A 23,687-nucleotide genomic window follows, 5' to 3' on the forward strand; every position below is an offset into this window, starting at 1 on the left:
CCAGCTATGTTAATATAAATAACAAAGCAAGGTACTTTCAGTACAGCTCATAGCAGTTGCGGGTTTGGCTGTTGCTTTATATATATTTATATACATATATATATATATATATATATATACATAAATATACGTGTGTGTGTGTGTATGTTCTGAAGATGCTGATTTTTTTTCCAGTAATTATCACTCCTTATGTCGGCATATTTACTTTGTAGCCCCCAATGCTTCCTTGCCGACAGTGTTTGAGCCTGGGTTTTTGGGAAGACTGTCCTGGAAGAGGCTTCCTGAGCCGAGTTTCTTGCCACCCTAAGCAACATCATCCTGTGGCTTTTTCAAAACTCAGTTGACTATTGCCCTCTCTATTACTGTTGAAAGCCTGTTGACACCTTTCTGCTCTGAGCTCTCCTGTTCCTTGCCTAAAGGCCATTTAATGCCGGTTTTGTTCAGCTGCAGCTCCGTGGGGTGCTGGGCACCTCGCTGTCCGAGGTGGCTTTGAAAATCTTATCTCCAGGTCATGCCGCAAACACCAGAGTCCTCCCTGCTCTCTGCTTGCCGTCCGTTACACCTGCCTTCAGACCCTGGGGCAAAACGTTTGCATGTTGGTTTAACGTGATTTGTAACGATGTCTGCAAGCAGGACTTCGCAGTCCCAGGTCGGCATATTGAACACTTTTTGCCTAGTTTTTGTGGTGGTGTTTCATGTTTCTGTGGGTTGTTTCCGCAGCCCGTCTTCTGGCCCTCTTTCCTTTCCCGCGGGCAGGGAGACGTTACGCTGTTCATCAGAAAAGGAAGGATCCTGTCGGGGGCAGAACTGCTGCTTTGGTTTCGTTGTGCAAGCTGGCTTCTTAGTCCCTTACGTACTGTCGTGCTGAGGTGAATCTTTTCCACTTCAACCCTTCTGCACGCGAGGTTTAGCTTTCGTTCTGTCGCGCGCTCGTGAGCATCCTCGGCTTGAGAAGCCTGTGCGGCGTCACAGCAGCTGGTCCTCGCCCCGCTCCTTCCAGCTTGCTTTAGGAAGTCACCCGGGGCCCGCGGGCGGTGCAGGGGATTGGCTTCATTTGCTTCTGTTTCAGATCGTAAATAACAGCAAAAGGAGCGCTGTGCTAGCACGTCGCTCCTGGACGGCGGGGGAGTCGTGGGAGGCGGTGCTGGTGCCGCGGGGCCCGTGCGTCGGGGAGGGCTGCGCTTCGGCGCTGCCCCCGGGACCGTCCGCAGCACGTTTGAAGGGGCTGCCGGCGTGCCAGCTTCTGGGACGGGCTGGTTTGGCTTCCCCCAGACGGGTTTGGATTTCGTCCCCACCAGAAGTTACCATTTGATTCTCCTATTGAAAATCTCCACTTCAGAAACGTTGTTTTTAATAGCTGCACTGTTCTTAATTTTTAAACCCCAGGAGTGGCTCTCCGGCAGGAATAGAAACTGAAAAACAAAGCAATCAAAGGAAAGCTGTCCTAGCTCGCTGGGCATGTTTGGTTAGGGGAGTCTCGTGGGGCTGCTGTAGCTCGTTCTTTAAACTGTTGACTCCTTTTGGTGTGAAAGCCTGGAAAGTTGCAGCCTGCAGCATCTCTGAAACTCATCTGTGACTTGTAATGTATATCGAATGGAGATATCCGTTCTGCTGGAGAGCATATAACAAAAATAATCTAACCTATTCCACCCAAATAGATAAGTCTGAAAATAAGTCTCTCATTGTATTGTCTTTATAAATATCTTTTAAATTGAGTCTGAGTGACAAGATGTGGTTGAGTTACTAGAAGGGTATCTCTGATAGTGTTGGAAAAGCCTTTTCAAATACATTTTATACCCCAATTGTCATTGCAACTGTATTTATCTGAGCTGCCTGCATTCCCCTTCACTTGCTGCAGATTTAAAATGACAATTGGGAGATTGAAGATGGAGATACTTGTGCCACGTAACGCTCTGAACGCGCCGTGGTTCTCCCTTGATTGGGCCCGAATCGCGAGGAAGGAAAAAACATTTCTCGCGAAGGGAGGGGACGGGATGCGAAGCGGCCCAGTGCCGTGCTGGAAGGCAGCGTGGGGAGGGCCGGCGGGTGGGAATCGCCCGCCGGGAGCGCGGCAGGGCGGCAAATCAGCCGGGGCCGTCCGCGCCCCTCCAGCGGGGACGCTGCGTAGGCTTATTAGATTTTCAAATGTTATTTAGCTTGATTGCAGCCTTTTTACAAAAGGAGTTAAGACATGGATATAAAAGATAATAGAACTATAAATTGCAGGACAGGTTCTTATGAAATCAGTAAATTATTCGTTTAACAGTTCTCCGTGTTAATTCCAGGTTGCTATGGCACCTCAAAATGGAGGCTGGAGGTCATTCTGCGCGACGCGGGGCTCGCGCAAGCCGCGCCGATCTTTGTGCGAGGCAGATAATGCCTCGCACACAACCTTCAGCTGAATGATGAATTGCCTCTTTATCTAGCGCTGTCCAGGGAGATCCAGTGCAGACAACTGAAAGAGATGTTTCACACTAGCTCACATTTTTTGGAATTAGACCAAAAATCACATATTTCAGTCCTGAAATCTGTTTAAGTATGCATTGTCTTAGTGGCATCTCTGCTCTCTGTCTCTGGAGATAGACAAATCACGGCAGGCTGAAAGCTAACTTTTGGGTCTGCTTTAACGTTCGTGTGTTACTGCTCACTCTGCTGTTTCTGATGGCCAGGGAGAGCTACTTGGAGAAAATGGATTTGCTTCTAACTTACTGTTTTCAGGAAGGGCCCATGGTTCTCTGTTTGCTTTGAGGAGTGTTTTGGTATAATCTATTAATCCACAAAAAAATTGCTGGGCCCCTGCTAATCTGTATGTTGTTCGCGTGTATTGCTCAGGAGCCGCGTTGTGCCCTGGACGGTCGGCAGCGGTCTTTCAAGCGCGTTAAACTGTGGGAAAGCGGCACGACTGGTGTGGGTTGGTAGGGTGGGGATGGGGATGGGGATGGGGATGGGGCTGGGGAGGAATCGGCGCTGAGGTTGCCTGTCTTTTGTTGTTTTCTCTCCGGCCGTTACTGATGAAACGAAGGCGTTTGCTGCAGGAGGGTACTGCCCTGGTCAGGGATAGCTGGAGTCGTCAGCGTTTCTGTAACGAGTGTCCTTGGTTGGGTTCTTGTTGGTTTGCTTTTCGCAGAGCTGCGAAGCCCCTTTCTCAAGGTCCTTGTTTAATTCTTGTCCTCTCTGGACCTCTTCACTCCCAGGTGCTCAGACTACTCGTGTCTCTGGTGGAAGATAGTGCGATGCTGGGGTAGCGTATCCACACGGTAGATTCCACGGACACCCGGAGTGGGCGCGTACAAAACCGGTGTGTCATGTTTGTGAGGGCAAGGAGAAAAGCTTTAAAAACCTGGCTGAGTCTCCTTTTCTTTGTAAAAACAATGCTTTTGGAAAGTGTGAGTCTTTCTAGTTATCTTAGACGCAGCAGCCAGCAAAGCAAGCTGTACGGGGTATGTCTGTGTTGTAACAGAAATACTGAGTGTTGGATGCGTGTATAGAACATCCACCAAGCTCGTGAAATCCAGTTATGTTCAGTCAGGCGATGCAAACCAAGTCTGAGAGTGAGGACTCCAAACCAGCAGCATCTCTTTCTCTGCTTCTTCTGCACATCTTCCGAGTTTCCAGCCCTCTCTCAGCTCCCCGAGGCGAATGGGAGACCTTTGGTAAAAATGGCCAGAAGTCTCTAAAGCTGCATTACCCAGAGGGAAGCAGCTCCTGTTCCGCGACAGTGCTGTGTTTGCCGCCGTGCTTGGTTAATTGAGCCCGCTGTGAATGCTCCAGAGCACGGGTAGCGAGACTTTTTTTTTTTTTTCCCCTGAGACGCCAAATGCAAAGAGCCCCCTTGTACGTGTGGGCAAGTATTTGTGGTCTTTTGCACTGAATAGCCTTAAGTCTTCCTGCTGGCACACGTGCTAACTGCTGCTCCACTTCAGGTAAGAAGATAATGATCACATCATTAAGACACTACTAAAGCTGGCATTACTTGTTAGGTCAACATATCGATCTTGACATTACGCTGCCAGATTTTTTTTTTTTTAGATAATGCCTGTCCGTCCTGCCTCTTGCTGGAGGGGGAGGAAAGTAGAGGGCGAGAAGAAATGCAAAACCAAAAGCAACTTGACACAGATCTTTTCCCCAAAATAAAAGCACTTTGCTCCTTAAAAGATTTGTTCTGCAGCAAAGGCTCCTGCCTTGTTGCTGCTGATTGGATTACTGGCAGATTTCCTTTAAGTCGATAGAAATCCCAAGGGAGCCGTAGGCTCGTGGGTGGATAATTTGGTCATTCTACATAAAGACTCTCCTCTCGCCTTCCGTGTGGGCGCGTGGAGAGGGGGCCGGGCCGGGCACGCTCCCGCGCCAGCCTGCCTGCGGGGCCGTGCAGGTCTGCACCACCTGGGTCATCCCCGAAGAGCAGAGAATAAGTGCAAAGTCTGGCTGCGTTGTCTGTCCGGGGGTGAAGCCTGAGGCCCCGGGGGCCCCGCGGCGCGGGGGTCCCGGTCCTGGCGCCCCGACACATCCGCCAGCTCCCTGAACAACCCCCTGCAGCGCGCGGCTCTCGCGGCTGCCGCAGTTCGCGCTGCGCCCCTGTTCGGCCCTTCCCGCCCTGCTGCGGAACAAAACCCCTTTGCTCTTCGATAAATTTCTGCTTTTCTTGTGATCTCTTCTGTACTGAACCTGCCCAAGCCAGTCTTCCTGATTTCACCAGGCTGTTTTTATAGCATGCTATTTTAGTGCATTTTGGAAGAATAGCAGTAATATTAAATTTTAGATAAAATATATCTTTTATTTCAGTAAACCTTTATTGGGAGTTTTAATCTGTGCTCACTGTCTGTGTTTTTAAGGGCTTAGAAATCAAAAGCAGTAGTTCCAAAATACATGATGTTTTAGTCATTGACTTCCGGAGCGGCGGCGTGGAGACCCGTGCTGAGCTAGTTCAGTGCCCCTCCTGAATGTATTTCATTAGGAAGGGTCCATATGGTGTGTCAGGGAGAAGGGGAGCACAGAGCAGAACCTGTGTCTGCCAAAGAAAACTGTTTTGATCTAATGTTCTGCATAGTACAACTTTGGGGGGGGGGGGGAAAGTAAACATTGTCAGATGGGTGCTGCTAAATTTCACAATTTATCAAGAATTTCAGGCTGTTGAGTGTCTGCCCCCCTCGAATACTCCAGTTTCTGGAGTCTTGTGACTTACACAAGACTGTTCATTTTCACTCATCACGTTGCAGAAAAAAACCCTCAAACGTGAAACCAAAAGGCTCCAGAGTCAGAAAGCTAATTAAACCCTCAACTACATAATTTTTAAAATTTTGTGGCTTTCTGCATGCATCTCCTGCTGTGGCGACAGTGGACTGGGCCACGCAGGGTCCACGGAAGGCAGGACGCGGCAGAGAGCAAGGTAACTTTTCGAGGGTATTAGGATTTTGGGTTGGTTCGTGATTGCCTTGGAAGCACGCGGTAAATCTGTCCGGCTTGCTCTCCCGCGCCCTTTGAGCTTGGCTGCTTTGACGTCGACGGCGGCGAGGGAGCCGCGGCGCGGCGGCACCCGCCCCGGCGCCCGCCGCGTGCCGTGCAGTGCTTTTCTCAGTTACCTTTGGCTGAATGAAGCAAAATTCGCAGCTGGCGAGGCTGGGCGAGGAGCGGGGCCGAGGCGGCGGCCCGCGAGGCCGTGCGCCGTGCCCGGTCGCGTCCCGGGCAGTCCTCCTCCTCCTCCTTTTTGATCCTATCCATTTTTTTCCTTTTGGGCTAGCTTTGCACTTACTGTACTGAAATAAAGAAGAGCCAGTGTCCTATGGTTAGAAGAGCAAGGTTAAAGTCTGGCCACTTCTCTTAGTCCACTGTGGATTTAGCTGCGAGATCAGCACTGTAACCTTACTTATGAAAGGGGTATAAATCTCATTTCTCAGAGTGCTTAAAATTGTGTTAGCAAAAGCACAAGCGAAACATGGTACAAAACACTCTTGCCTTAACCTCTTGGGGATGGGACAGATCCTTCCACTTTTTCTTAAAACATTTTCCAGCTTGCAGCTGGCGTTTGAAAACGTGCTGTTAGTAAATCTGTGAACCTCTCTGGTGGTTGTTTCCAGGTTATTTTTCTTGCTTTTTTTTTTCCTACTATTTTAAAGCATTGGTTACAAAATGAATGCTTTGCTTTCCTACAGCCTTTTATCTTGTAATGTTTTCAGCAGACACTCAAGAATTAAATATGTACAATTTCCATAATACTGATTATCCCCGTTTAAGTGCTATTTTAGAGGGTATTAATTTCTGTTGCAATAGCAGCCGTGGCACTTAGCACCAGCAGCCCAGCTTTCCCCCTGTGTCTGCGACTCGCTTTTGGTGTGAGCCGTGATTTGGCGTGAATTGCACATCACCTTTTTTTAGCCCGGCTGTTCTAAATGAAAATGCATTTCTGTGCTGAGACGCTCAGACATCCAGAATGAGGAGTTGGTGCTTTGTTTGAAGAAAGCTGCCTCTGTCACTTTTGATATCTTCTGTTTTTTGTATGCAGAAACACAAAGCACAATTAGAATACAGTTATATATCCTCGCAGTTATTAAAGCTTGGATTAACATGACATAAAGTTTTGTCTGGGGAGCCTTTTGCTATGGCTCAGGGAGCATTTTTGTGTGACAGTAATAGGCTACAGTTAATATACTTGAATGATACCAGAATCTGTGTAATAAGACAGAACAAAGGGGGTTTATTTGAAGCTGAATTACAAAGGTGGAATTATCATTGTGAACAATCCACCGAGATTGGAGCTTAATTATTGTATCTTGTGTTATTTCGGCATAATAAAGTGTATTCAGCAAAGCAGAAAGTTAAAAAATACATACTTGTGTCAGAAGGACATCTTGTCAGTCATCTGGAATTGATGTGTGGACCTGTCACCTTATTCTTAGCACCAAAATCCTCTCTTTGCCCATTTTTGCAGTTTGTTTGATTTACCGAGCCTGTTTGCCATGATTCAAGTGTCTCTTGCAGCGTTTCTAGGAGAGATTCATCACTGGGACATAATCCATTCAAATAGCTTTTGGACAAGAGAAAAGTGTATGAAGGCAGGAGGTTTGAAACCGAATTTTGCAAGGCAGCTAGCTGCTGGGCCCTGCCGCGGCTGGAACGGGGGGTTGTTATTCTTCGGGGCTTAACAGAGAAAAGGGGATGAAAAGGTGGGAACTCCTTTTAAGCACTGCTTTCCTGGCAGCGTGCAATTACATGCACGTCTCTGCAATTAGGTACGAAGCGCTGCTCTCCCTTCCCCGTTCCCTGCCTTAATGTGCTGGTGGCTGAGGGCGACTGATCTAAACCAGTCAGCGTCAGCGTAATCTCATTACTGTACAGATTTTATTTCACATCTATGCTTATAACCTATTAAATGGCTTAATTGTTTTGACAAGCCAGGCAGCTGCTATAACTTGGTGCCTGAACTGCCCGGTTCGGCGCGGGGGGCTGGGTTTGCTCAGGTGTTTGGCTCCGAGTGGCGCTTTGGGGAGTCGCCGGCGGGAGCAGCTCCCGCGGCCGAAGCGCTCGCGGGCCCCGGGACGCGCCGGGAGAGGGGCGGGAGCGGGGCCGGGCCGCGCCGGCGGCCCCGGCTGCAGCGCGGGGTGGTCTGCCGCAGCCTCGGAGAGCCCCCTGAGCGCGGGCGGCTCTGGCCAGCAGCCCCTCGCCCGGGGCTCCGGGCACCGGCGTGGCGCCCGAGGCTGACCCTCTGCCGGGGCCTCCGGCCCCCTTCCCGGGTCGAACGGGAGGAGGAGCGTCCTCTTCCAATTCTTGCTTACGAACCGAAAGAAAACGCCGCTTTTTCACGTTCCGATTCCGGTACCTGCGGGAGGTTGAGTGCCTTCAGCTTGCTGTTAAACAAACGCAGGTCTCGCAACAGAAAACGCTGCATTTTCCGCAGTAGGGTGTAAAGTGGTAGGAATGCAGTTTGAGAAACCTGGATGTCGTGATTATGCCTGTAATCTCTGTGCTGTCCCGGGGTAATTAGAAAATACAGCTGAAGCTGATAGTCGGGCGACCGGGTGAGGCTCTGTCAAAGCGCTGAGCGCTCACGTTGTTGAGGTGTGCAAGACCCAACTTGCGCACCAGTAAGGGCAGTCTGAGGGCCCTAAACCCCCTGGGGGCAGTAGGCTAGGGAGCTGCAGGACACGGCTGCCGGGAGGCGTGCGGCGAGGGGCAGCCCTCGGTTTAGGTGCTGGAGCGTCCGCGGCGTACCGTACCGCAGCCGTGTCACTAATTGCTTTTTTCCTAACGTTGCGTTCAGCCCTGATGGCCTGTTCTGGGTAGATTGCCTTTCCCAGAATTTATTACAGCGTTCTGCGAAACCTGCGCAGCGAGTGGGAAGGGCTGGAGCGGAGGGCGATGAAATCAAGGCTCTGGCTCTGGCGAGGCGTTCCCGCAACCCCTGCTGGCTTCCGGTCCGCGGTTCCTGGCGTGTTTGAAAAGGGCTGAAGGTCGGGCCGAAACCCCGAGCGACAGGAGTCGGAGCGAGTGCTCCGTGCGGACCGTCCTCGCCGAGGGCCGCTGCGAGTCGAGGCGAATTTGTGCTCCCGAGCGTCTGCGTTCTGGGTGCTCTTTCCAGAAGTGAACAAACAAAAGCGTACGTGTAAAGATACAGGCCGTGTTTGATTTAGGGGTGGAGGGAGAAGGGGAGAGAGAGTTCTGCTTAGAAGAAATAGCCCTGGAAAAGTATCGTTTAATATGCAAGTCAGGATATGAAAAGAACAATAAAAGGTGAAGGGATCTAGCAGGAAATAAAATGAAACTTTTTTTCATTACAGTGGAGGGAAACTTAGATGAGTTTTACTTGCTAATAAACTACCCTGTTTCATTTTGCAGCTGAGCCTTTTTCTGAAGCTGACTGTGGCAATTGTTCATACTGTTTTTTTTTTTTTAAACTCCGGGCAATAAAGAAGCCCTTCATGCATCAGGAAACATAGTAATGTAATACTTGTCTTATCTTCACACTTATTCAGCAGGTATTTACAAAAGGGCAGGAGGAAACTCTTTAAACTCCATCCTGCTCCTCTGCTCGGGATGTTTCTTAATCAGAGCTATTTACCTGGGTCTGTCCTACGTCAGGATTGCACTGCGAAGGCGTCAAAGGAAAAAGAGGGAAAAAATCTTTGATTTCTCGTGAATGCAAGATGCTTCCTTTGTAACAAGCAAGGTTCTGTGCTGGTTTTTATTGTGTGCATGGACTGTGTGGTTCCAGCGTGCGCTAAGGCTGTGTGCTCATCCCCCGGCGTGCTCAAGGTGCACGACCATGACCAGGCGAACGGGAACTTGTTCTTCGCTGCGTAGAGCGATAACGCAGTCCCGTTATCAACACAGAAATAACTCTGTGTGGACCAGTAGGCCCCTTAAGTCTGGATTCCAGAAAGTGCCCAAAAAGCTGTAGACCCAAGAAAGTGTGAAAATGCCGTTATCGTCTTCAAAAAAACCATTTTGGAAGGACTTAGTTGGACTTAACTGTATGCTTAAAAGTGAGCCGCACTCAACGGTAGTCTCCACGCGTTAGGGGCCTTTCCCGAAATAGCCGGCGCGCGGTGTCCGGAGAGAAGAAGGTTTCGATGCTCTGCCTGGGACGTGGCGTCGCGTGGTCTCTGCCTCTCGCCGTCTGGGCCGTTCGTTTGCAGTAAGCCGCTGCTGTGCTGGTGGCATCGGCGGGGAAAGCGCTGGGTTTGGGAGGAGGAGGATTTACGGTTCGGGTAGCTCCCCTCGCCCAGGGGCTGCGCTAGTGCTTTGAGCCCCTTGGGCGCTGCGGGTAGCGCTCCCGCCGGCTCCGGGCAGCCCGGCACGCAACGCCCGTGCGCTCTCGCTCCGTCCCTTCAGAGGTGTTGGCAGCCCCTTTTGCACCTCCCTTGATCATGGGAAAGACGGGATCGAAAGGGATCTAGTGGAGCTAAAGCCCATCCGGAGAGATTATTAACCGAAAAGCGTCGCGTGTTCGCGAGCGAGCGACGCTGCGTAAGGGACGCCGCGTGGTTAAAGCGGGCCGGTACCCTCAGGCGAGTGCGGCCGTGGCCGTAGCGCGCGCGCGCTCTGCCGCGTGGCCCGTCCGGCGCGGCTGGTCCGCGTCCGGAGCGCGCTCCGGGGCTGCCCGTCGGCAGCAGCCGCCTCCGCCCGGGCCTGACACGCAGCACGCCTTAACTGTTGCTTGGGGAAGAAAAGAGATCCTTTGCAGCGTTAATACGCAGACGAGCACGGCGAAGGGAGAAGAATTGCTCCTGCTGACGGCAGCTAATGTTCCGTGAAAGTAAAATCACAAACGGCCGCGCACCTGGCGGGCGAAAGTGCTGAAGGAGCAATGTTCCACCCGTGCCCCCGTGGTGGCTGCAGGAGAACTCCGCTTCCGCTTCCCCTTCCCCTTCCGCTTCCCCTTCCCCTTCCTCTTCCCCTTCCCATGTTTAATGGTGTGGGAAAACTTTGGCGTGCTGGCGGGGACGTGGAGTGGTTAGGCCCGGTCTGAGAGCATCCCGCTGACTAACGGAGCGGAGGTGAACCTCAGCGTCGTCAGCTCTCGTGGTTCTGCCATGGCCCTTGCGATACTGGATATATTTAAGCTTCAGTTCACAGAGTGATGTGATTAGGTTTAACTCTCGGCATTTGCTTGCGAAGGAGTAAGTGCGCCTATGTTTCAGCTGGAGAAGCTTAAGGCTGTGAACTCTACTGGATCACGTGCAAATGCCAGAAAAGAACATTATAAACTCTGTGTGTGTGTGTATACATACAGGAAACTAAGAAAGTATAGTTTGCTTCCTCTCTGTGATTGGTAATAGCTCCTGTAGGCAGGTGCCGAGGGGAAAGGTGCCCTTTCCCAACTGCATCTCGGAGCACAGACCTGCCATGGGGTGGTAAAGCACTGTTGGGCCCTTACTAGCAGCACCTCTGCTGGGCTGAGAGAGGAGTAAGAGGATTTGGTACATCTCACTGGCTCCTGAGAGCTCCCGTGGTCTCTGTGCCAGCTCCTCAAACTCTATTATTTTGCCTCAGAATTGCAGCAACAGACGTATTTTCCATGCAGCTAAGGAGACCCAGGGGACAGCCGCCCATGTGCTGGCAGGCATAAGCTGTTCTGGGCAATTAGACCCGGCTGCAGAACGTGACTGCGGACGAAGGAGATGAGACCAGGCCTGAGGCTAGCTTTGCTGAGGTGGAGGCAGGCTTTGCTGTCTCCATAAAAGCACAGCAAAACAGCAAACACCTACATGCCCTGAAGCTGAGAAGAAGATATCACTATGATGTTTTTACTCTGCTTTCTTGGTTGCTGTTGTCCTCAGCTTAATTTCCATTGCGGGAGGCATCGCTGAAGTACCTGGCACTATGTTAGCGTAACTGTGGGAGATCAGGACCGCTTTGGCTGGAGAAAGTAACTGCCCGTGCCTGCGCGAATGAAGGAGCAGTCAGTGACTCTTTCCTAGGGTGGGTTGCTCTGCATCCCTGTTTCTGGCAGGGACTCGTCCTGCCTCTCTCCCTGGTGGTGTATCGTGGGCGGTGGGTGCATCATACCTACTGGGGGCAGGACCCTGGGAGCTTGTCATGCTTCCGATCTGCCAAATGGAGAACAAGGCTGCTGCCAACCCGGGCTGACTTTCCTGCAGCTCGCTGGCACTGGCTTCGTCTGTTTTTCTTACCTGTTTTCATTGCCTTTTCATTGCTTGGGTAGTGGCACAGCAGTCCACGATACCAAAGCGAGATCTATCTTTGTTTCCGTGCTTTTTGCAAGAACCTCGTCCTCCCTCGTGGTGGTGGTGTTCCTTGGTGGTGTTAGCTGATGTGTGGGGGAAAGCTAATAAAGACAAGGCAAGTTCCCAGATGAGAGCAGGTTAAAGGAAAACTCCAGGAGCCCTTGTGTAGTCTATAATGTGATGTGAGTGTGGCAGATTGCCTTATTTTCATCAATACTTCATATTATTAATGCCAAAGAAAGAATGTGGGAGAGACTGTCTCTATGGAGTCATCTTTAATTTGTCCTACTGTGTAAAGCTCTGTTATTTCTGGAGAGCATTAGTCATTCCTACATCTCCCTTGGTAGACTGAGTGTTGAATAACATGTTGGCTTTTTGCAGGAGCATTTTGAAGTCCAAGAGCAGCCACTGTGCTTTTTGGCAAGGTTTTGGATGCTCTCTGCCATGTCACGGCTGGTGAGCAAGCCCTGAGATTAACGTGATTGAATGACTGTTTTAATTTCAGCCCCGATGGAGCAAGATTAGTTACAATGATATGTGTGTGTTGAATAAAATTGTAGTTTTATTAGCTATAATTGCTAAAGAAGACTTTTTAAAGACTTGACTGCTGGGGGGAAAAATTGCTAGCACTGGAATTTGTTCTTGCACAGTATGGCATTGATTATTACCGTGGAGCATAATATGTTAGCCTTGGCTGGTGAGTCGTCATTGCCATGCCCGGGGAGATGCTCAGCGAGGGGCCCGCCGGTGTGTCGCTAACCCCGGAGAGGGGGGTTGCGCAGCCCGTGCCCGGTCTGCGGAGGATGCGGGTCTGCCCCACGCAGCCAGGGAGCTGCGGCTAGCCAGTGACGCTGTAGCGGCTCATGCTTTTAGCCCTGGCGGTCTGGGGAGCGTTGGCCGAGGTGCTGGCCATCGCAGTGAGTCCTCCAGCAGCACCCGCAGCGTGATGGCAGCGTGTGGAAACGGGGATTTGGCCACTTTCTGGAGCGAGAGCCTGGACTTCGGTGAGTTTACCTGTGCCAGGCCAGGACATGGTCGTTTATGGACGTGGTCCACCGTGGTGTGGCGGGCTGAGACGGGAAGGGTCCGAGCAGTGACGTGCCTCGAATGGGCAGAGCTCTTCTGTGCACTCGTAGAGGCTTCGGTTCGCTGGCTCGTCGCTCCCAGGAGCGGTGGCCCCAAGCCGGGCTCCGCGTGCCGCTGCCGCCTGCCAGCCCTGCTCGTGCCGCCCGTCGCTGAGCTGGGTCAGGCCGGCGGAAGGCGAACCCCCAGGAGGTCCTGCCGTTACGGCTCACCCCGCGTAGCTGTTGCGTGAAGCTGCACCGCGGTGCACGGAGGAGGTGTGACCAGAGGAGGGCTGGAGCCCTGGTTGCACGGTCAGGCTGCAGGCCACAGTTGCCCCGGCTGAGCATTAAAGACTTCGCTCGGCTTTGGAGGCATCTCTGTAATCAGTGAACGGCCCTTTCTGTGCGTTAAGGAAGGGGCTGGAGCTGCACCGGGGACAGAAAGAGGGGGGAAAAGGTTAAAGTATTTGTTTCTTTGTTTAATTCCATTGTAATCAAACCCGGAGGCCTGGTATGGGGGAACAATCTTTTCTCTAAGAGTCTGGCGCGCTATGTGCATTTGTCTCAATTTATGTGGGGAGAGGTTGTAAATCTGCAGGAGCACGTTGCTGGCTCTCGGATTTCACAGGAGTATTTAAAATAATAGCACCTGACAGTTTACTAGCAACTAAGAGGTTTTTCTGCTTCAGAAAGCAAAATACTGTAGGAGTTATGCAGTGGGTATAAATAATTTGAGGAATTAGGCCAGAATGTCCAACACACTTTTCTAGGAGGAAAAAGATTTGATAGATCTGTAAAGTTTACGTATTGAGGAACAGCCGGGGCAGAAACCCAACCCAAATGAGTATTGTTGAGTGTCATCCTTGTTTAATTTCTTTGCTCGTAGGACTTAATCTGAATTGCCCAAGCATTAGATTACAGGGCGTGATTTCATTTTTCTGGCCTACTTCTTCTTTGCCTCGAACAGGTGAGAAACGCAGCCCTCGCCGTGGTCGGCCGCGTTTGCAGTAAGCAGCCCCCAGCCGCGGGCAGCCGGAGGGGCGCAGGTTTGCGAGTGCTCGACCTGGGCTGGCCGCGTCGGAAACTCGGGTTTTGAATCAGGACAAACTTTCCTGGACTCGACGAGAAGGAATGTGAGGAAGAAAGAGCGCTGTGTGCTCGCTGGGGAGGTTGTGCAAGCGGGCAGCTTCCTCGTGAGGCTTGTACTGAATGAGTGAACTTGATCTAAATGAAATAAAAAGAGAGCTTAGAAATATGAAATAGTGGCTGTTACTGCTGTGTGTGCATGCAGACACCCTGGAAATAAATGTCCGCTTTATAAGCCGCGTTTACACTGTTTGCCGCGGGTTTCCGGTGCGTACGGATAGCGGGACTCCCGTGCGGGCACGGCTGCCCGTCCTGCACGCGTGGGTCGGCCGGAGGGCGACGGCGCTGGGCGGCAGGGCAGGAGACGGGGAAGTCTTCTGTGATTTCTGGGCTTCGCGGCTCTGCGGGTGGTGACCATGCCTTGGCGGGCGTCAGGGTGCCGTCGGGCATGCCCGTCTCCAGGTGCAGGAGCAGCCCACCTCTGCGAGCAGTTGCAGCCTTCCCTGGAAAGGAGGAGGAAGACTCGGAGATAAATCGTTTGGGGCATGAGAAGCCCAGGGATGGGCTAGGCACCAAGCACGGGCACTTCTGTCTCTTGCTCCCCTTTGGGAAAGGTGCGGGAAGCTACTCGCACTGGGAGAGCAGGTGCCCGAACCGGCTCTGCCTGGCAGCCCAGGAGATCAAGGTGTAGCTGTTCAGCCCATATCTGTGTTTTTTCCTTTCTTATTCCCCAAACTGTTCCCTTTAAGGGAGGGTTGTTTTGTATCCTTGGTCCACTTTTTCATTCTAGGACTTTCCTGGTGGCTTTGTGCCTGGTATTCTCATGCCAAAGAAGTGCTGCAGGATTTTCCCTGGGTTCCTGGGAAACTGGTTGTGCTTTTTGCTTGTTTTCAACTGACTTTACTCAGGATGCAAATCCAGATTGTATAAATAAAAGATTGGGCATGAAGCTCTCCAGAAAATACCCTGTTTTGGTCAGCTCAGCTTTCTAGTTAGGTTTTCCCTGATTTCAGCAGGAGCACCTTTGGTGAACGGTTTTGAAACTCCTGTGTGAGTCTTATTGAATTGCTGCTTATCTTCATAAAAGGCTCGGTCTTTTCGTTAAGGCTTGAGTAGTGATAGGCCAGCACTAAGTTTGATCTTCTTCGAGTGCTCAGGCCTGCCCCGTGGAAAAAGAGAGGAGTTAAAAACCCTTGAGAGGAAAGTGGGAGGAATGAATGGAGAATACAGTGCATTCTTGCACTGAGTTAATCAGCTGCGTTAAATTCAGGACCTTTCCAAGTACAATTAATAGTCATTTTATTTAGGTCATCCTAGTTTTGTTGCTTTAAATACATGCCTCCATTAAAGTTGAAGAAAATCAAATACATTTATCTCTGTGGATCCTTTTGTGAACGAGTTGGGCATATTTTAAATAACCCTGGGAACTGTTAGCATTAGTAAAGCCTTTGGCTCCTCCATTTTTTTTTTCCTTCCTCCTCTTTTCCACTATTCCTGCTTCTGGGCAGTGATTAAAGAAATGGTATGTGCCTTCCTTTTCTTACAGCCCCAAGTCAATTGAAAACGAATTAAATAAACGAAAACCCATTACTTAGGCTTTATGTAAGAAGCTAATTTTAGTTTTGTTCAGGGTCTGAGTCAGGTGTGCATACATGGTGTGCTAGACCTGGGGAGAAGTTGTATGGACTGAAGATGTGTCCTTTTGGTACTAGTATTATCTGGCAGGTCTCTTTTTTTATTATTATTATTTTTTTTCTTCTCCTTAAGTGCTAAGACTTTGTTCATTTTGCAATGTTCTCTCATTTGATACTCTTAATTAGTAAGGATTAATAAGCTGCTTTAAGGCTCCGTGTTGAGCCATAGTAGGTCTGACAAGGATCTGCGTCTCCTGCGGCGTGGGGCTGCTGCGCAGCGGCCGGAGGCCCTGCCGCAGGGCGCGCGGCCTCCTCGCCCCCGTCCGCGCGCGGAGCTGCTCCGCTGCCAGCTCTGGCCCGCACCGACCCGTCTGCCGCGAGCCGGAGCCGTCCTTTCCTCCACCGCCGCTGGCCAGGCAAAGTGCTTGCGTGCACCGGCCGTGCTTTGTGGTCTTGTAATAACTCGAGCTGGGTTTGTACCGGTTCCGGTTTTCCTCCTGTCCGTTGATGGAGCAGCGGCGGTTCCATTTGCTCTCCCGGACCGTGCGAAGCTGAGTGACGGAATAACGCTCCCAGCGGGAGCCCGTGGGGGGGCTGGGGCAGGTGGTCCGGCTGGGCTGTTTGCAGGCTCTGTTCAGACCTTGTAGTGAGGTCCTGCGCAGGCCAGGTGAGATGTGGCTCAACTTCTCACCGCTGCTATAGTAAAAATCCAGTTCTTTGCTGGCACGTTTTTTCCACCCCGTGGGGAGGGGGCTGCCCTCATAGCTGGTCCCAGGGCTGAGCTCGGGGCTCGCTGCCGCCGCCCCGGGGCTGCGCGCTCCAGAGGCGCTCGCTTGGCGTGTAGCGCGCTCATCCGACGTTGGCATACGAGTGTGGGCAGAGCAGGTCTGCAGCGACCCGCACGTTTGCAGCGGTAGCGGGGAGGTGGGGCTGCCGCTCCAGCAAGCGGTACGGGAAGGGCACTTACACTTGTCTTCAGCAGCGCTGCCTAGCTGGGGCTGCTGAACCTGAAACGCTGCCTGATCCTTGTAAAGTCCACGCACGTTAGCGCGGTGGATGATCTTACCGTCGGGCAAGGCTCCCTGCTCTTACTGCCCTGTCGGTAATGTGGGGTCCTGTCTTTTTCTGTTGTTAAAAAGTGCCTTTGAGGTCTGTTGGTTTGCCTGTTGCTGTACGATAGGTGACTGGTCCCGAGTATAGTTTCAGAAGCAACATCACAGCCAAAAGCAGGAGGAGGGATTGCATCTTCTGGTCCTATTTCTTCCCCCTAGAGAAGCTTTCTCCTTTTTTGGAAGCATGGTGTTAGTGGCATATTTTGAAGTAAGACCTGGAAAACTTGCTGTCCAACCTTCCTTTTAATATATACTGGGCAGGCAAAGGAGCCTCATCATGAAGGGGTTAACTTGTGGACAGTCACAGCTACTAAATCTACTTGAGTTTCATCTTTTTTTTTAAGGGATCAATTTGCTTACTATAGGGTTTACTGCCGGTTACCTTGACTGTGTCCCTTATTTCTCCTTGATGAAAACTTGAACAAGCCGCTTGTGTTTGATTCACAGAGAACCGTGAGAAACGAGCTGTGTGTGTGAGGCAGTGTGGTTTTTTTCATTCTATTCAGCCCTTTGTATATTCAAATTCTTCTAGTTTCAGTTCTTGCTGTTCTGCCAGATTTCCATACCATTGATGGGTTTTCTGAATTAATAAGTTTCTTTCTCCCCCTCCCTCCCATACCCTTGCCACCTTTTTGCAACTAGTGAAAAGTTTTTCTAAGCACGCTGGCCTCTCCATATTGATTTTCTCCTCTTGCTTGTCTAACCAACTCTTAGATGTTTTATTTTGCAAGGCGTTAATAGAATTTTTCTTCAGCCAATGCACTTTATCTATTCAGGAGGTTTCAAGAAGTCTCATTGTGTCACTGGACTATGGAGGAAAGAGGCTATTCTTCTGTTACAATGGCTGCCCTAAAAAATAACGCGGGGAGGGGTAAACTCAGAAAGGGCAGAGACGGAGATAAAATGTTCTGACCTTAGAAACAGAAAAGATAACCAATTAGACATTGCTGAAAGGGCACCAACTGGCTTAAAGAACACCCCACTGATTATTTTTTTTTCTTTAAAGGAATGTTTGGTCCAAATCTGAAACTCAGCTGCAGAGACCTGTTTCCTCTCCCTTTCAGGTTTTAAGATTTGAAGTTGTGGGACTGGCCCTGTAGAGCTGCATGCCTGGTCCGAGTCCCCAAAGTAGATATGGAAATCTCCTGGATTAGCCCATGCAGGCTTAGTTTGTAACTGCTAGTAAGAATTTATTTGCATAAAAAAGATCTCTGCCAAGATCATCATTCCAGTGGAGTAGGGCCTTAGTACACAAGGTACAAAGTGCTTTTTGCCCAGAGGACTTGCGTCTGATGGGTGAGAAGACATGTCATGGAGAGGTGAACAAAGCAGCAGGTCCTCCTGTAACTCGACACTGTACTGAACCCCTAGTGTCACCATCCAGGGCCAGGACCTGTCTCTTCTCTGCCTGGAGGAGCAGGATGAGGCTGCACAAGAGGTTAAAGTCTGTGTTGCAAGCCATAGCTGAGAGTGAGACAGGGTTTTAAACAAGGCAGCTAAGGTTTCAGTCTGCTGGAAGGTTTCTGGACAAGACACAGCCGCGCTAAAGCAAAATGAGGTTAGAGTCCTGTCATGCATCATCTTATTTCTCCTCTCCCCCTAGAAGTAATAAATCCAGAAGTTTCAAAGTCCCCAGTCATTCATATACTTCCAGGAGGAGGTGTCATTTTGAAATGATGGACCTTTCCAGTGTGGATTTAGCTGGGTGAGCCTGCTCTCAGCTGCAGCCTTTGGCTTGGGATGGAGAACTTCACCATCATGGCTGTATTTGCACCATGATGCATCCGAGACCTTCCTGGCTGCCTCTGGGTCTAGTGTAGGATTTGAAGCAAGGAGTTTATGTTAGAAGAATTGCACTGGTAAACCTCTGGAGCAGACTGGTGAGCACGCTTGCGTGGACTGAGGTTGAGAGGCAGTCAAGATGCTCTAGGAGAAGGCATTTGGTTCATCATGGGATTTTTGGTTCCGGTGAGGCCAAGACCTGTGGGAATGAAAAACAGAGACTGCTGTGCAAATGTAACCCCAGAGCAAAGTGGTGGTTGGAGGATGAAGGGGAACTTCTCCCTTATCTGCCTTCTGATATTACTCAGGCCTGTGAGTTTTCTTTCTTGAAGTGAAAAAAAAACAGCAGGACAAATGACTCTGTGCTTAATTTAGTTTGTATTTTTCATTGCATCAGCATCTTTAGGTCTCCCTTGAGATGGATATTAAGGATTAAACAGAATTAGGGAGGTATGTTATTCTCCTCCATCTCAGGCCATTGCTAAAACATTTTGCAAACCACTTTGACTAAAGAAAGTCAATTCACTGGTGATACAGGTTTTCAGCAGGCCCTATTTTAAAAGAAGAAATAGAAAGTCAATAACTCTTTCAGAAAGATTGTACAGGACATTGCCTGTGGTGCACAGGACTGACCTACCCCAGCTCCTGAGGCTCTGAGCAACAGTTTAAAATGTGATAATGCTGGCAAATAAACCCCAGCACAACATCCTTCTAAAATAAGTGTAAAATTTTAGGTGTGGTTGCACAGATTAAATGGAGGTGGAATAAATCATGCAAATAGTAATGAAACTTGAAAGCAATTTGGTTGCACTTCAATACGTTTCATCAGTCATCTCTCTCTTCTGAAGTGGAAATACCAAGCCTGATGCGAATTAAACTTTCTCCCTCCTCCCTCTCCCCTCTTCCTCTAGCTTTTCAAAAGGCCTTTTGAAAACCTCTGAATACCTTTCTTGGCTGACCAGATTTTACCCTGCTCATACTTCTTGAAGCCTTCTAATTCTCAGCCAAGACAGTGACTCTCATTTGGAGGAGGCATGGGCTTGATTTGGCATCTGCAATTCCTCGCTTGGCCTTTCCTTATCTCTCCACAAAAGGGAAGAAGGCTGAGAGAGCGCTGGCTTAGGGACACGTGAGAGCTGGAAAAGCTACTTAGATGTTTGGCTTTTTAGGACAACAAAACTTATGTTCACTTTTCTGTTTTATGATCAAATGCCAGCTAGGATGTGAGTTGAAAGCAGCAGATTTCCAAAAGCAGGAACTGACTCTGAGCAAAAGAGAGGAGATTTGATGAATCGTTTGGGGCTGAGCTGAGCTGCTCCTGCCTCTGTCTCCTCTTCCCATTCGTGTGTGTTTGTGTTTCTGTGGACTGTGCAGCTGGTGTGTTAAAGCCTGCGTTTCCCCTCTTCTGTCTTGCAGGTAGAGGACGCCATGCTTATGTTTGACAAGACGACCAACAGGCATAGAGGTAAGAGAGAACTGGAGCTCAGACATCACTTGTTATGAAAGCTTCTGCACGGTGAGCACAGCCTAAAACCAGTGTCAGCGTGGTGACCTATGTGTCTAAGTTCAGCGACACTAAATTAGGAGAGCATCTGGTTTTGAGACAGCTCCCTGTGTCCTGCAAGTGCTGCAGAGGAAGGGCTTTTTGGGCCCAAGTACCATGCGTCATGTGGGGTATCTTACTGGGGATGCCTCTTCTGGTCAGTCTGATGACTTGACTTTGGGAGGATCCCTGTTAGGCTCTGTGGTGTCCTGGGGATGGTAAAGCCTGGGGAGCTGGTGTGTGGTGAGGCTGCAGGGAAGGGGCCTGAGCTAGAATTGGAAGAAAACATCAGAGATCTTTGTATTTGTACAGCTGGTCCCCCTGGATGCCCATCCAAATGGGCCTGCCCCGGCCCTGCGGGGTTAGCCTTCAGCCCACTGGGCACCTCCACACATGACTTCTTCCTGAGGCTGCATGTTAGATACCAGAACTGTTCCAAGATACCCACAAGCCCTTGGGGACCAGCAAGACTCTTCTCCTTTCAGCCTCCTTTCCTTTGACACAGGACAGGTTCAACGGCTCAGTTGCCAGTTGGTTTCTGTAGGCTTGCAAATTTGTAAACCTGTATGGGGCATGTTCATGTCCACATGTGTATGGACTTGCAGCCAGAGCCCCTGGGTATGCACAGCTCATGGTGACAGATGAAGATGATCCTTTTTAGTGCTGCAGCTCCAGAGAGACCCATCACAGATGAGGGTCCTATCATGGTAGGCGCTGTGCAAATACCAGGCATTGCAGTGGCTGGCTGAGATATGGCAATAGTGACAGCACTTTGTGAGGTGCCAAAATTGGGGCTTTGTTTTTCAGGATTTTTGAAAGATGGTCATGCTTTTGAGACAGTGACTAACATTTTAATTGAGATGTTTCCTTGCCCAGTGGCTTTCCTGGAGAGCCAGTGGGGCCTGACCCCTCCAGTCAATATGTGGCTGCTGGTTCAGCTGGAATGTTTACCTAAGGTTGAAGCAAATAAGACTGAGCCTGAATTACCTGGAGCGGATGGGGAGGGAAGTTTGTGAGATGGGAACCTCAGCCATGCTGTGGTCTCCATCCTACTCCCCTCTGTGCCAAAAGCACCGTGATACTTTATTAGTAGCATGCTCATTTGTAGCTCCTAGGTGAGACCAAGGTTGCCTTGCGATAAGTGGCCATAGAAAATCCCCGTCTCCAAAGAGCTCGCAATCTAAACAGGAGAGAGAGCCTGGAGGAAAGGTGTGTGCAGCTTATCCCTGCTTCAGTGAAGAGAAGCTGTGCATGTGTTTGGCTTGCAGACAGACAAAGTGCCGTGCCCTGCGACAAGCTGTGACCGGTCCCTGGATTCTCACCGTCTCGATCTGCGGGTAAGCGCAGAGCTGCCCTTCGGCCGCTGGCTGCAGGTCTCCGCTCGCAGTTCCCTGGGGCAGGGGCTGGGCAGCGAGTTCAGGGGCCTGTGGGCCAGGGAGAGGCAGCCAGTGCAGCAGGAAACACGCAGAACATCAAAGCTGCCCCATCTGCCTGGGAGATGCAAGGACCAAAGATTGAACTCCTGTCAATCCATGCACATCTTACAGGATACATGGAGAGTTTGTGCCAAGTTGGGTAACACTAGATTGAGCTGGCCATAAGGCCAATTAAGTTGAGAAACCAGGAACTTAAGGTTTTACAATCTTGTTACTGTGGATGGTATGGGGCACTGTCTGGGTGCAGACAGTTGTTTAGTGCCCGTGGAGAGGTCTCCCTAGACTAAAGGACCCACAAGAGTCTAAATTTGGAGGTTGGGAATTGTAGAGGTTGGCAGGAATTCTGGTGCTACTTGCTTCTAGTTTAGTGTTAATCCACATGGCATCACAAATCACGGCTAGAGTGAGCGGTTTAGAAGACCTATTTGTTTCCTTATCTCTTTATACAGTAGCAAAAAGTGGCGGGCAGTTATGCTAGCACTTTGCTATCTGAGCACGAGTGTCTTGTCTAACAACCACTTATCTTGGGTACTGTGCATTTGCTTGCTTGCAGACCTATGTGCTGCACAGATTGGCTTGCATGTATGCTAAATGTAATCCTCTCAAGCCTTGGGACTTGAGGATTAAAAGTCTGTTTTCTCACTTTATTAATTTTCCTGTAGGCTGTGTATGTGATCCAGCAAGGTGAATGAATCTGGAGCCAGGAACTCCAGATCTCTAACCACCTATTGAATGCCAGACTTTGGGCAAAACACAGCAATTAGATATCCAGTTTTCTCAACAGTAAAATGAGGCTAATGTGTGCTGATGTTGTCCTTCAAGAATGCTCTCCTAGTATTGGGGTTTCAAGCATACTGGTGTCTTGAAGCTCAGAACTTTCACTCCTCTGACGATGATATCTCAGAATAAGCAGGATCTCCGGAAGGGGAGTTTCCCTCCATACACTTCACAACAGAGACAAGTTTCATTATTGCTTCTACAGTTCTGTGAAAACGAGCTGAGGATTGTTTTCAATGTTACGGTCATTCATTTCAGCGGAAATAAATGACATGCTTCTGCCTCTCGGTGGACTCGTTCACGCTGCAGCAGAGATGCTGAGCTCCCAGGCCGATCCTGGTCTGACAGCACTACCATTTAGCTCGGTGGGGCTAAAAATACCTGGAGTCTCCAAGTGACACAGGTAACTGCAGCGTGGGCAGTCTCTGTGACCCTCTTCTGTCCTCTCTGTATAAGGCTGAGTTTATGCTACCGTCTCCCCACTTTAATATGGCATGTGTTAGGAGACAGTGTAGAAAGTCAGCTACAGCATGTGGCTTGTGTCCTCGTGTGGCAACCGTGAAATGTAGCTTGGATATTTCTGCCATTTGCCTTTCGTGCTCCAGGCACTTAAGTGTCCACACTTTTACTCTCTGAAGGGGCTCGCTTGATCGATGCAGTTATATTGGCCAAAATGTGACAGCTCCCTGCAGCGATGTATATAGCTCCTCTGTTCAGGGAGTCTGCCAAAAGGTGCGGGGGGTCCGAAGTGAAATCAGGAGGCGGCACGCGCCCTGGAGTTCGGAGGGGAGAGCTGCCCAGCTCGGAGCGCCAGCCCCTGCTGTGCTACGCCGGGTGCTGTCTGCCTGGCAGAATCGGAAGACTTGAACTCACAGACGTCTGTCTGAATTATTCACTACTCTGACATTTGCCTTAACAAGAAACTTAGTGACGATGCCTGGATGAGTTGAGCAAACCTCCATAATAATATTCCCTCCCAGCCACTGTTTCCTCTCTAAAGTTGAGGATCATAGGACCCAGAAAAATTCAGTGCAATGAGTGAGAGACTTGCTTGGAAGGTTAAGATTTTTCCAAGCCAAGGAAACATTTGAACAGCCAGTGGCCATCAGTTTTCTAATGGGAACCAAGCGTTCAAAACTTAGAGTTTGGAAAGGTCAACCCTTGACAGTTTCCTCTTATCATTGGCAAATTTCCAGCCCTTCTCTTCGCAACCACCCATAAAGAGGCCATAAATACGTTTCTGCAGCCAAGACCTTGGCATGGTGTTTGTTGTGTTTAAGAGCTCTGTTACATGGTCCGTGGCTGTTGGGCACAAGGGGCCTGCATTTCCCCTCTGCCCTGGCTTCAGGAGCGCCACAGGGCTGAGTCTCCAGCAAGGCTCAGACTCAAGACTTGATGCCTAGAAACGTGCTTCAGTGAGTCCTCTGCATGCCTGTTCTTATTCTCTGTTTTCTTCTCTTAAGCTGCCTCTTAACCTGGTGAGTTTGTGCAGCATGCAACAGGTAGGCTGGAAACGCACCCCAGCGTTCAGAGGGACTCTGTTCCCTGTTCTTTTGAGGCTTTTGCTACCTC

The 23,687-nt window shown here is 50.1% G+C and overlaps 1 protein-coding gene across 6 annotated transcripts in view; it reads left to right on the forward strand.

The window, feature by feature from the left end:
* Positions 1–23,687, forward strand: part of MSI2 (musashi RNA binding protein 2) — a 234,591-nt gene that overhangs the window by 127,631 nt on the left and 83,273 nt on the right. For all 6 annotated transcript variants that reach the window (XM_062592220.1, XM_062592221.1, XM_062592223.1 and 3 more), the window contains exon 7: positions 19,776–19,824. In XM_062592220.1, the coding sequence (XP_062448204.1) occupies positions 19,776–19,824 (49 nt within the window). The remainder of the gene's footprint in view (positions 1–19,775; positions 19,825–23,687) is intronic.

Source organism: Rhea pennata, chromosome 20, assembly GCF_028389875.1.
Source record: "Rhea pennata isolate bPtePen1 chromosome 20, bPtePen1.pri, whole genome shotgun sequence".
In the NCBI taxonomy this organism is placed as follows: Eukaryota; Metazoa; Chordata; class Aves; order Rheiformes; family Rheidae; genus Rhea; species Rhea pennata.